A 14,372-nucleotide genomic window follows, 5' to 3' on the forward strand; every position below is an offset into this window, starting at 1 on the left:
TTTGGAAAAGTTACGGAGAGTTGGAAGAATAAACAAACAAGATTTTTGTAAGGAGTAAGTGGTTGCGAAAACGGCGCTTGATGATACAGACACGCAAAACCAACCTGTATTGCGGAACTGTATCATTGAGCGCCGTTTTTAGCCAACAAGCATTAACATTCGATACAAAAACCCGTTATACAAATAAAAAAATATATTAAATGTGGTAAGCAATATCAATAAAGTAAGAAAAAAGAAACTATACTTTATAGCATGAGAATGCGGAGAGGAATACATTGGATAGACATGAAGAAAAATAAAAGACCCAAAGAAGATCTTTAAAGAATAATGACAAAAACTAAACTACCAGGTTCACCTAGCAAAAAACCACCACTAACCCTTGACAATACAGAAAAACATGTAACTACTACAGGATGTACAAATAGAACGAAAAATTAACATAATTGACTACTTGGAATTAGTACAAACACAACACAGTAAACACTAAAAAACGCATAAACACATTTTATTTTTCAGTTAATACTAGATTTCTTCTGTGAAAGAGTCAAAGATATTATTATTATTAAAAAGGCGAATAATGTGCTGGAACTGTGATTACTGTACATTTATTTTGTTTACTTTTTGCATATATTATAATATATTAATAAACAAATATACGACATATAAACACGAAAATTAACAATAGTTTTCCTCAATGTTTTACTCTATTTACTCAAAACACTATGCCAATTTTCAAAAAAACAACTGAGGATCATTGAATGCCCAGAACAAAAAAAACGAGACAACCTACCAAAAACACCGCACCCCGCCACTGATGAACTTATAAAAGAGGACTTGATTTTAAAGAAATCCCCCCCCAACACTAAAGAATGGCGAGATGTTTGACAGACAACTCGAATAAGCAGATCAGCAATAATCATATTACAGAGTAATCACCCAGTTTTATGTTTTAAGAAGAATAGAAAAATAAAATGAACTATTGTATTAAGTGAGATTGCATATATAAAAAGTTACAAAAATAAAAATTTATTTCGGAAAAATTAATGCGTATATGTTTTAACCATTTCTTAAAACCATTAAAATTTATTATCAACTAAAAAGAACATTTTTAGACTAGTTTTTAGGCTTGTTCCACTTAAAAATGTATAATTCCTCTAAATTTTGTCACAACTGACAGAAGCCAGATTGTTCTATTATCATCTTATATCAAGAAGATTTTCTCGTAATGCCAATTGAGAAAAGTTAGGATGAGTTTAACCTAAACCCCACAAGTGTTTTATTTTATATACGGAAATAATTTATTTACATTGGCCATATTTGTGTCATTACATGTAAGTTATAGTGTTCTATATATGCAAAAATCTTAAGATTTGGTAGAGTTGATTTTAAGTTATCACTATTTGTCTAATTCTAAAATCATCGAGGGTATTTTGAGGGCAAAACGTTTGAGAAAAAAATCTGAAATTATATAAAAAATTTGTTTTTGAACAATATACTTTTTTGGTATGCCAACAAAATATTTTAACTAATTAAGTCGTTTATTGACAGAGACATTTTTCTATAGATATGAATTTTATTACAGGTGAAAAACTAGCGTAAATATTTTATAGCAAAATAAAAAGTCAATATTCGTTTTTTGCACGTCAAAATTCTGAATGCAAAATTTTGAGAAGACCAAATAAATTCTCCACATTCAAATGCTTTCTTAATTCGTAAATCGCAAAATTAGTTAAAGGATGAAAAATGAATCAATTTATTCAGAATTTTACAAGGGGCAAAAACACATAAAATAAAACGGAATAGCATAAACCAAGCCAACATAAATATATTAGTAGTGGAGATATAAAATAAAACTTTTTGGTGATTTCACACTAAAATTTTTCATATTGTTACTCATAGTTGATATTTCTCTCACTGTTATTGACATATATTACACATAAATATATAAAGTTTTAACTGAAATACATAATATGGGCGAGGAAGAGAGACCCCAAAGTGCAGTAAAAAAATTTGTTTACTATAAAATTTTATATTTAAACTTTGTGGTTACAACGAATCAGTTATCTTCTGACCTAATTTACTGGAGACAGATGTATCGACCACTTTTAACTCACGAATAATCTGGATCTCGGCTTGGTCTGGATAAAAAAAATTAATTTTTATCTACCTTCAGAGTGACAGAAAGGTTTCTAGAAATTGGGATAATTATTTAATCACTGGTTTGAAATTTCTTTTGAAAATTGATTTTTGTGTCTTTTTGAGCATTCAATCTCATTAAATACCATCAGCATCAACGTATTATTTTATTGTAATATATAAAAAAATAATTGATATAAAATAACTTTGATATACACACAGAATGAAGATGGAAAACCATATATTTATGAATATGTAAATTCCTGTAAACCATTTTTTCTCTAGTCATAGGTATCGCCTAGTGTCATTGAAATATGTGATCCTAAGTCCATCCGTTGTCAGTGGAAATGTAGACTATGATCGTAATGATCATAACTGAGTGTTGAGTAAGGGCCTTTCCACAAATTGTCGTCCAAGCCGACGAGAGAAAATACGAGACCGCCTTCGTAAGCGATATTGCCAACTTGTCAGCTCGCTATAATTATCAAAGGTGAGCTGTAATTGGATTTAATGGGAATACGGGGTCGGAATGTGTTTTAATTCCGGTGGTTTTTCCTCCAGCGCTCCCCGGCTAATTGAAATTTAGCCCTGCGACCGTGCACCGGCATAATTGAAGGCGCATTATTGCCAAGCCAGTTTTTCCTTGAATTCCAGTCGAGAACTGGAATCCAAATTCTGAATTGATTAGATAAATGTTGTTTTTCAATTATCAAACTGCCATCAGCAAACTTTCAAACATCCCGAGTTTTCCAGAATTCATCAATCGTTCAATCGTTTAAAAACAGTCAATCATGACTTGGCAAATCGTTGTTTTATTAATGTTTGATTTAAAATCGTACCTAAACCTTTTGAAAAATCTCCATGTAAAGAGAACTCGGAAAGGGTTTTAAAATTGTCTTTCTATTCACCCAACGTCAAATGTAAAAGAATGCTTTCTACTTTATCACTCAACTTTCTCCATGGGCTTAACTCTACCCTCTTGGCAAGAGAGAGGGCCAGATTGGAATCTAAGGTTAACCCCTAAGACCGCTTTTCTACTGGGTCCTCTACTTTTACCCCTCGGCTCAATCTTTTTAACATCGACTCGGTCCAACTTCCATCTAGACAAACTTTCAGGTCAGTCGCCGGCCGATTACGGCCCTTTTTCCATTTCCAGTTTATCATAAATCGAGATATTGGCGATAAATGCAATAAATCGACAATCCCTTTATTTGATAAAACCGTGAATAACAAAAGAAATTTATAAAAACGTATTGAAATTTTCCCATAGCTCAGAAACAAGAAACGCTACACAATTTTGTCGTAAGTAAGTAAAATCCCATAAACATTTGTAAAAAATGATTATTCGGAGATCGTAAGATGCGGTCAGTGTGACGTAGGTTTTAGAAAAATATTTTCTTTATCGTGACAACGTGTCGAACTTTATTGAGATCATCTTCAGGACCTGGGAAATATAAATATTGTTTACATTTTACAAATACATGTAGGATGTGTAAAAAAATATGAATTTATACAATGCTAGAAAATGTTATATTAAACAAAATGAATTTATACAATGCTAGACAATTTTAAATTTAAAAAAGAATGAATTTATACAATGCTAGAAAATTTTAGATAAAAAAATGAATTTATACATTGCTAGAAAATTTTAGATTAAAAAAAAACGAATTTATACAATGCTAAAAAATTTTAGATTTAAAAAACGAATGAGTTTATATAATTCTAAAAAAATTTAGATTTAAAAAAAATAATGAATTTATACAATGCTAGAAAATTTTAGATTAAAACAATTGAATTCATACAATGCTAGAAAATTTTAGACTTAAAAAAAGGAATAAATTTATACAATACTAAAAAATTTTGATTTAAAATAATGAATTTATACAATGCTAGAATTTTTTTAGATTCAGTCAAAGTACGCAAGTGAGTACAAATACTACTTCGATAGAAGCTAAAAAATTTCATTCAATACAGTTAAAACAATTCTTTGTATAAATTCATTTTTTTTAATCTAAAATTTTCTAGCAGTGTACAAATTCATAATTTTTTTCCACATCTTACGTGTATTTGTAAAATTCAAACAATGTTTATAAATCCCAGCCTCTGAAGATGATCTCAATAAAAATCGAAACGTGGGCACGATAAAGAAAAAATTTTTCTAAGACCTATGTCACACCAGACAGCATCTCACGATCTCCGAATAATCATTTTATTTTAAATAAATTTGACACATTGAAAAAAGAAACAATAAACAATACAAAAGGTGTGAGAGTGCTGGACACAGAGAGGTACTGATTTAGTGATAAATTAAAAAAAAGACGTGTTAAGTTTGATTTGAGAAGTAACCAGTGTCTCATATGTACGATACGAGCCATGAAATCCTTGTTCCAGATTTGCCAAATTACCATAGGTTTCGAAATCAACATTTATAAGGTCACTAAAAAAATTGATGAAAAATGAGTCGAAAGAGTAAACAAGAAGTAAAACAAGGATAAAATGATGACTTATTTCGGGCAATGCTTCAAAATCAGGATACCAGCGAAAAATTAAGCAAGTAATTCAGAGGGCAGTGAGGCAGTGAGCTACATAAGAAATACAACTTTTTGAAATTCCTTAGATAATTTGGGATGTAATTAGGTCAAAATCGTAACATTTGTGGTATGCTAAGCGTGGCAGGAATATTTGAATTTTAGATTAAAAGAAAAAAAAAGAGTTTATACAATGCTAGAAAATTTTAGATTAAAAAAGACAGAATTTATAAATTTATACAATGCAAGAAAATTTTAGATTAATATAAAATTTTCTAGCATTGTGTAAATTCATTTTTTTTAATCTCAAATGTTTTAGCAATGTATAAACTCTTATTTTATCTCAAATTTTTTAGCATTGTATAAATTTTTTTTTCTCACATGTATTTGTAAAATTTAATGTTTATATACCCCAGGCCCTGAAGATGATCTCAACAGACATCAAAACGTTGGCACGATAAAGAAATGTTTTTCTGAAACCTACGTCACACCAGACCGCATCTAACAATCTCCGAATAATCATTGACGAACGGTCACTGAACACCACACAATTGTAAAAAATTTCATCTTGAATAAAGGATCTTCGGTGAGGTCACAACAGAACGAAAATTCTTTAAGTTTTCGCCGAGCTTTCGAGTATATCGTAATCGTCAGGTTTATATTGTAGGAAAATATAGCAGTTAGAACATACTGAATAATTTATAAACAAAAGGGCACAGGACGATTTCAACACATGCCCTGCAAGTAATAGCCAACGCACCGCCAATAGACCTAGTCCTTAAAGAAAGGGTGGTCATCCACCAAAAAAAGAAAAATGAGGCTATTGATGTAGGAGCAAGCCAAGGAGAAATAGACTGGTTCCAAAGCACAACGGTGAAGGAGGCAAAAGAGTACTTGGGAAAAATGACAAGGGCATCATGGCAAGAAAGATGGACAAATAGCAATAAAGGTCGGCTAACATCCAAATTTTTCCCAAGCGTTGAAAAAAGACAAAAAGCCAAATGGCTACACCCCGACTACTGGACCACTCAAATACTATCAGGACATGGAAACTTCGCAAGCTATCTTCATAAATATAAGAAAAGAGAAAGCACTGAAGAAGACGCCGAACATAAACTCGTCAGCTGTATCAAATTCAAGGCAGAAAGAGAACGTTTGCGAAAGACCATCACCTCAGCAGAATGGCCGCCTAATTTCCAAAAGCTAGTCTGTGATATCAAATCTTTTGGAGCACTAAAAGACTTTGCCTCAAATACGCTTAATTGAATAAGTCCCTATTTATTCTAATTATTAAGTCCTAAATATTGTTATTATTGTTAGAGTTTTATTACCGTTATTTATTTATTGCATAATTAAACATAGGTTTAGGTTTAGGGTTCCGGGCTGTTTGCCTCTTAGTAAGAAAATTTTAGATAATATAAATAGATAGAAAATAAAACCAAGGAAAAGTAAATGTGCAAGGGAAGACCTTTTGTTTTTAGGTTCTAAAATGAAAATATGGTCCCTTCAAAAACCGACCAGCGGTCTCGCCTGAAGGAAAGATCGTTGGGAGGTATTTTTATCCCATTTATTTGAAATCCCTTAGATATACAAATTCGTTTAAGCTAAAGCGTTTGTCCGCCGGTATGAGGTCTTCCTCAGGTACGGCGGGGTGGTGGAAAGGGTTAAAAAAAAATTTAAAAACAAAATTTAAAAAAAATTATATTTTTCTTACTTTAACTTCATGAGTGTTGAAATATATCTTGAGAAAAAACTGAATTACTAATAAGATTATTTACAATTAGGTGAAGCTCGCTATCTAAATATTAACATGATGAAGTAGGGAACTAATTAAAAACAATAAAAACAACATAATATAAAATTTAAAAAAAAACAACGTGGTCGTATAGCTTACCTCGGTTAAAATATACATATAAGTACATGCCCCTTTTTAAAACTTATTTCAGGTACATTTGGATGTCACAGTTAAGATTAATTAAGCTTTTTTTTTATAAAATGTTCTATATAAAGTGCTAACATCTACCACACCATATAATCGTCGAAAGCTTGGCAAAAACATAAAAAATTGTCGTTCTCTTTGGGGTGTCGGTGGCCGCAACGATTTAGGCGTTGACTCGGCACTTATCACTGTAAGGTAAAGGTCCTGGGTTCGAATCCAGCGGCTCTGAATTCGAACCGGACATACTTATTGGCATACAATTGCTTATGGGCTTTTTTTCCAAAAACGCCGGCATCCTGAGGGTTGAATGACATCTGCTGTTGCGTACCCTCGTAAAAAAAATTTGTCGTTGACCTTACCGAAGACTCTTTTTCCAAGCTGTTCAACAGTAGGTCGATCCATCATCTCATCTTTAAAAAATATCATATTTGTAGAAGATTTTTTTAAAAATGAAAACTGAAAATCGTTAAAATTAGCCTATTTTAGTCAAACCTTTTGTCCATCAAAAACACAGCATGACTATAAATACAAATTTACAAAATCTGACCATGTTTTAATTTTGTCAAATTTTGATTAAAAACGAGAATCATTCAGACATTTTAAAAGGCTATTCCTTAAACTGTATTTCACTGCAAATCAATCAATATTTGTGAGGAGAAAAAATTTAAAAATAAAACAAAATCGTCATGAATTGTAGAGCTGATTCTTCTGATTTTAAATATATAGCCTCGTAGACGGTTAAATTTTGATATTTTCCTGAGATCTGAGAAATCAATAAACATATAATTATTATCCTTATAATCTCATTCTCGCAGCCTTTTTCCGTTAAAAGCGTGTCCTCATTTTGGCATAGTTAGCTTCACTTTTGATTATAGGTCTTTTGTAGCTTTTCACTAAGATTCTAGTTTTGTTTAACAAAACAAAAGACGACTTATAAGTAAGCAGTTTGGTTAAAGCAAGTCAGACACTTTTGTTTCTAATGTAAATAAGCCAGTAGTTTATCAGAGTGAATTAGTTTAGTAGATAGATTATGTTAGATTTGCTGGTACTGGTAGTGAACTAAAAAATAAGTTTAGATAATTTTTAAAGAGTGAATCAACATGACAAACAGTATTATTCAGCTCGCGAGACTTTGTCAATTCTGTTATTATTTATAACTTATTATTAAGTTATAATAGTCAACCATCCTGGACATAAAGCAAAAATTACGGGTTATAAATTAATATATATAATGACAATTAATTAAGGTTTTTAGTTGAGATGAAAAAAAGTAAATGGCACGAGAGGGATTCGAACCCACAACCTTCGGCTTGATACGCCGCTGCTCTACCATCTGAGCTCACGAGGTCCCGATAGCTCAGGAGGTAGAGCAGCGGCGTATCAAGCCGAAGGTCGTGGGTTCGAATCCCTCTCGTGCCATTTACTTTTTTTCATCTCAACTAAAAACCTTAATTAATTGTCGTGTATTAATTGGTCAAGCGGACCACGAAAGTAGTGAATTAATATATATAATGTTTTTTGTTTACAGGCACAACGACCTTCCGTGGAATATAAGGAAATTCGTGCACAACCAGCTTGGAAAGTTCAACTTTTCCGAGGACCTCCGAGACGTCGAGCCGTGGTCCAGGAGCAATTGGTCTCACACGGACTTACCAAGACTGAAAGCAGGCCAAGTCGGAGCCCAGGTAAATTGTCAATACTGTTATTAACGTCCAGAAAAAAAAAGAACGAATGAAAAAAATATAGGACCGAGCGATGTCGAACTAGAATGCGCATTGTGAAGTTGTCAGTCAAAGTAATTCCCAACTTAGTTTCCTCCCCTTTTAACCCACCTTCTCACGTCCCCGCGAAAGCTTATTTGGAATTTCACTCGGCTGCTTCCCTCTTTTTTCCTCCCAGTTCTGGTCCGCGTACGTGCCGTGCGGAGCTCAACAGAAAGACGCCGTGCAGATCGCCATGGAGCAGATCGACGTCATCAAAAGACTCACGCAGATCTACAGCCAGGATCTACAGTTCGTGACGACGGTGGCCGGTGAGGTTATAGTTACTGTTATTATAAATATTTTAACATTTTATTTTTCTATAATAATAATTTTAAAATTAAATTATTTGTATTGTACGTTATTGATCATGTACTGCAGCATGAAATATTATTTTAAAAAAAAGCGCTGTGAAAAAAGTTTATTTTATATAGGATAAAAGGTTACACATTGTTAGGAATCCACTGGATAGTCAACTGTAAATTAATACTGAAGAGGACTCATGTCATGAGGTGGAAAATGCTGCAGTTATGTTCACTTACTAACAACACAAATAATAAAATTTTATTTTTCCATACTTTTTATATGTTTATATGCATTTTATCTGACTCTTACCATCAACAAAGAGATGAGGAAAGTATTACCATGTGTACTTGGAAAAGAAATTAAAAAAATTGGAAGGATGTTAAGATTGAGATTAGCCTTACCACGACCAACCTCTAATAAATATAGAATCAAGGACAGCCTATATTCAAAAATTTTTAAAAACGTTTATAAAGCAAAAACCCTGATATTATTATTAATATTCTATTTCAATATGGCTGCTTCACTATTTTTTCTATAATGTAATTAAGAGTAGTGTATTTTTCGAAGCACCATAGAACAATAATACAATACTGCTTAACAAAACCCTGGTACAGTTTTATTAATTTTATAATTAATACTAATTTCTGTTTTGATTTTAATTTTGCAATGTAAAAGTTTTCATAAATTAAGTGCGTCAAGCAAAATATAATTCTGGACTTTAATAAATAAAGCTAAAAAAATTCCCTGGTGAGAAATGGCACAACACTTTCTTATTATACAATTTTATTTTATTTTTGCTTTTAAAAGAGTTATGGTGAGTTAAATGAATAAAGTAATTAAGCGGCAACTAATTAGGTAAACTAATTAATTTTAAGTAATAACTTAATAATAATTAATTAAGTAAAGTGGTTCGATTTTTCTAAAATGAAAATAATTGATCACGGCGTACAACAATTCGGTCACGCAAAACCAACCTGTATTGCGGAACTGTATCGCTAAGAATATGCACTGCATTTCAACAAATATTGATCACAATGCCAGTGTGTGTTTCTTAACACAAAACAATATACAAATAAAAAATATTAATAAATATGATAAGTAAAATCGATAAAGTAAAAAAGAAAAGACCTTTAAGTTTACCACCAAATTACAGGTCCTTCCTCCCACAGACCACACATTAAAAATCGTATATAATTAATGTGGTTTAAGTTCGCGTTGGGAGTCAGACAAATATAAACAAAACGGACACGTGCGGCCAGATCTATAGTTTAATTACATCATAAAAGTTATTAATAATATTGATTCTTTAGGAATGAAAAATCTGTTCCTAGAAGAAGATAGTAGTACGAATGTGTGAGGATGAGCCTTTCTCAGCTTTTTTCTTTGGAGCAGATCAATTCTAAAATGTACATCAAACTCATCAGCTTTGGTAACAGAATACTAACATACCATATCATCAAGAGAAAAAAAATCCAAGGGCTCGGCCTCATTGACCATTTTTGAGCATCCCTAATGGATCGCTCCTCAAAATGAGTTTCCGTTCAACGGACAATTTGAATACATTAAAAATATAGGCATGGGTAAATGACAATTACTTGACAGTATATTTATACAAGTAATGCATTGTTTTGCCAACGCGTCAAAAAATATATCACCCAGTCGATTTTGTTGGAATATTAATTATTTATAAACACAGGATTTATTTTTGGAAAACAATGAGATGTGAAAGTGTGACTCTAATAAACAAACAGGATTTATATTTTTAAAACAAAATATTAGTTAAAACGTATATGTACTTTTCTTTTACTTTGTTGATTTTCTTAACCATTTTTTTTCTTAAATTGCATAAATGTTTCTCATGATTACAAACATACATGACATGGTGATAAACATTTTTTTTATTTCCATTTTTATAGAAATGTTTTAATACAATTGCAGTGTTGCAACGTTTTTTAACCACAAACGGCGCTTAATGATACAGTTCCGCAAGGCAGGTTTGTTTTGCGTGACTGTATCGTCGAGGGCCGTATTTTAAAACCGCTTTTATCTTACAAACCATTTGTTTTTTATTAGTTAAATATTGTAATTCCACATAACACCTCTAAAATGAGGTTCGAGGATACAGAAAACAATCTTAAATTTAATGGCTAATTGACACTTCCAAAACTTATCTCTGGCGGCTATAACGTAAGCTTTCAATTACTTCTGATAATATAATAATTTTTCAATATTATAATATTTAAATCACCTAGCAAATTCATATTTAAAAAATTGGGAAAAATTTGGCTGAGTTTTATCAAGCAATAATTAAAGTTATTACGTAATTATAATTTTCATTGACATTTTTTATAGGATTCAGATCTGAACTTATTTTTTTGCCCATTGGTTATCATTTTTATTTCTAGAAAAATACAAAATAGTCAAGGGAACATTTATTGAACTGCAAATCTTCCGGATCTTTTCAAATCTGCATAATTGTGTCAGGAATATTCAATGAGATGTGTATTATAATAAACAAACAGGATTTATATTTTGAAAAGAAAATATTATTCAGAACGTATAAATACTTTTATATCAATTTGTTGATTTGTTTACCATTTTATTCTTAAATTGCATAAATGTTTCTCATGTTTACAAATGCACTGGTATTAAACATAAATATTATAAATAACATATATGTGTTGTATGTATTATAACATAACATCACATAAACGTGTTTTCCCCTTTTTATAGAAACGTTTTAACAAAATTGCACCGTTTTGATGTTTGTTGGTTAAATACAGCGCTCAATGATACAGTTTCGCAAAGCAGGTTTGTTTGCGTAACTGTATAGCCGAGCGCCGTTTTCGCAACCGCTTTCATCTTAAAAAATCGAACCACTTTTTATTATAATTAGTTAACCGTTATAACTCTCCATAACCCTTCTGCAAAGATTATATAAAAAAAAGTTAAAATTATCCCACTTTAATGGCCAATTGACACTTCTCTCCTCTTTGATGTTTACAACGTAGCCTTTCCTATTTCTTCCTTCTAATAAAATAATGTTGTAATATTTATTTAAATTAGCTAATTTCGGATTTGATTTTTAAAACTAGTTTACAAATAATATCACGTTTGGATGATTTTTTGTCAAATATAAATTACACGTGTAAAAATATTAACTCAAAAAGCTCAAGAATAATATGTGGAACTGTAAGCAACGGGAGTGGTCGAATAATTTTCACGATGATATCAAATTTTATTTCACTTTTTTTATCTTGGTTAACATTTTATGCTTAATTTACATAAATATTTCTCATTTTTACAAACATATTGGCATAAAACATAAATAAAACAAATAGCATATATATGTTGTTTATATTATAACATAGCATATAAAAGCCCTTTTTTTCTAGTTTCCTTTTTATAGAAATTACAGCTTTTTAATGTGTTGGTTAAAACGGCGCTAAACGATACAGTTCCGCATGGCAAGTTTGCTTTGCGTGACTGTATAGTCGAGCACCGTTTTTGTAACTGCTTTCATCATAAAAAATCTAACCACTTTTTTTATGATTAGTTAATTCTTTTAATTGTCCATAACTCTTGTGCAAAGATTATATTAAAAAAGTTAAAATTTCCTCACTTTAATGGCCAATTGACACCTCTCCTCTTTGATGTCTACAACGTAGCCTTTTCTATTTCTTTCTTCTAATAATATAATATTGTAATATTTATATAAATTAGATAATTTCGGATTGGATTTTTCCAAACTAGTTTACAAATAACATCACGTTTGGGTGATGTTTTTGTCAAACATAAATTACACATGTAAAATTATTAACTCAAAAAGCTCATGATCGATCATTTTTGAAAACCTGATCTGTTAATTATATGACGCTACAAAAACTTCTAAGCGCCTAAGGTTTCTTATTAAAAAATTTGTAAAAAAATTTGCTGAGTTGCAGAAAGTAATATTTTAATCTTTTACACAATTGTAACAACGATTGCCATTTTTAAAGGAGTCAATCTGAAACGATTTAATGGCGAAATCACATTTTTACCCATTGGTTTTCATTGTTATTTAATGCAAAAAAACATATATTTCAAGAGAATTTGCCATATTATTGAACTGAAAACCTTTCGAATTTCTAGAAATTAGCATAAGTGAGTAATAAATGTTTAATGCATTGCTAATATCAGTAATAAACGAACAGAAGCTGCTACCGACTTTCATTTTCAGACTCTTTTAAATAGAGATAATAGTTCACAAAATTATTACTTTTATATTGCTATCTGTTTTTTTTTTTTTTTTTTTTTAATAATAAGTTAATAACTCGGAATCTATTTTTACTATAGAACTAAGACAATCACAAAACTTTACAAATACTACTTGATTTTATCTATCAATTTAACGATTAATTTTGAGCCCAATCGCCACCTCTAGCTACTGGGAAGTTTAGATTATACAAAAAATGCGAAAATTTTTTATATTTAATAGCCAATTGACACAACCTCTCTCTGGCGTCTATACCGTAGACTTTCCAATTTCTTACATTTATTAACATAATAGTTTCTCAATATTTAAATATTTAAAACGTATTTTGCAAACTAATTTTAGATATGATTTTTCAAAACTATATTTTAAAAAACATCTTTGGACGAAGTTTTCGGCAATTCTAAATGTCATGTGTCAAGTTGTTGACTCCAAAAGCCCAAGCATATGATGCGAAACTTGTAAGTGATGGGAGTAGACGACAAGTTAAACTGTTTAACAGACCCGTTTTATAGAGTCAGCTATAATAGCAAAGCCTGTTGATCAGTAGTGATCAAACATCAAACGGGCCGCCCTTTCAACCGGGACGGCACGTTCTATCAAACCAGACACGGTCGTTTCTGATCGATCATGGTCAAAACTCCGCACGAATCCCTTCAGAACCAGTCCGACAAATATTCACCCCAATTATGTTCGATGATGTAAATTTCATCTCAAAATTCAGCTTGTAAAACATCCAAGGTTATTTTTGTACTGGGTTTTCTGGGTCAAGTGAGATGAACAAGAATCCACAGATCGATAATGTCATCCCGTAATATGCATGAGGCTACGTGTCTCGATTCATCAGATAACTTAGCATATCGGCCCGAAATTATGCCTTCCTATCTGCCTCGGATTGAATTATCATTGCCAACAATTTGGCAGCGCACCTGGCAGAAGCAAAAAGTCCTGGAAATTGAGTGTCGATGTCACGATGAGTTGATTTTAACTTCATTGTTGAAATTGCAGGACCACTAATGCGGCACGGATATGCGTTTAATAATTTTTGACAATTGACCAAATAATATCAATATTTTACGGGCACCTCCTTTTGGGCCAAAGCCCGCGCCCTTTATGCAGAGAAAGGTTGCTCGATGTGTCCAACATAATACAAATGTGTCATGCCTTGGCTCCATACAGAGAGCGTGTAGGCATGCCGCCGGACGTAAGAAGAGTTCTCGAACACGCTAGCGAGTTTCAGAGTCCCCTGTTCCGATTTTTAGGGGAAAATGTTTTTTTTTATAGAATTGATAAATGGTGGAGTGAGTGTGGTGTTCAATCCTTTTCTAAAAAATAGTTCCTATTCTCAGTAAGTTGTTTTGCAACGATCCGGATTTCGAGCCTTTTAGCTCATCATCAGGTTGAAGGACTTCTACAACCACGTCTCTCGACATGAATTGCCAAAGTGAACC

General features: G+C 31.6%; 1 protein-coding gene across 3 annotated transcripts in view; it reads left to right on the top strand.

Annotated features, from left to right (window-relative positions):
- The window catches only part of LOC106667419 (dipeptidase 1-like), a 357,350-nt gene that overhangs the window by 318,285 nt on the left and 24,693 nt on the right, over positions 1-14,372 (top strand). For all 3 annotated transcript variants that reach the window (XM_024225054.1, XM_014395364.2, XM_024225055.1), the window contains 2 exons: positions 8,132-8,288; positions 8,503-8,635. In XM_024225054.1, the coding sequence (XP_024080822.1) occupies positions 8,132-8,288; positions 8,503-8,635 (290 nt within the window). The remainder of the gene's footprint in view (positions 1-8,131; positions 8,289-8,502; positions 8,636-14,372) is intronic.

The sequence above is a fragment of the Cimex lectularius genome, unplaced genomic scaffold (genome assembly GCF_000648675.2).
Source record: "Cimex lectularius strain Harlan isolate CLEC.00 unplaced genomic scaffold, Clec_2.1 scaffold10, whole genome shotgun sequence".
Classification (NCBI taxonomy): domain Eukaryota; kingdom Metazoa; phylum Arthropoda; class Insecta; order Hemiptera; family Cimicidae; genus Cimex; species Cimex lectularius.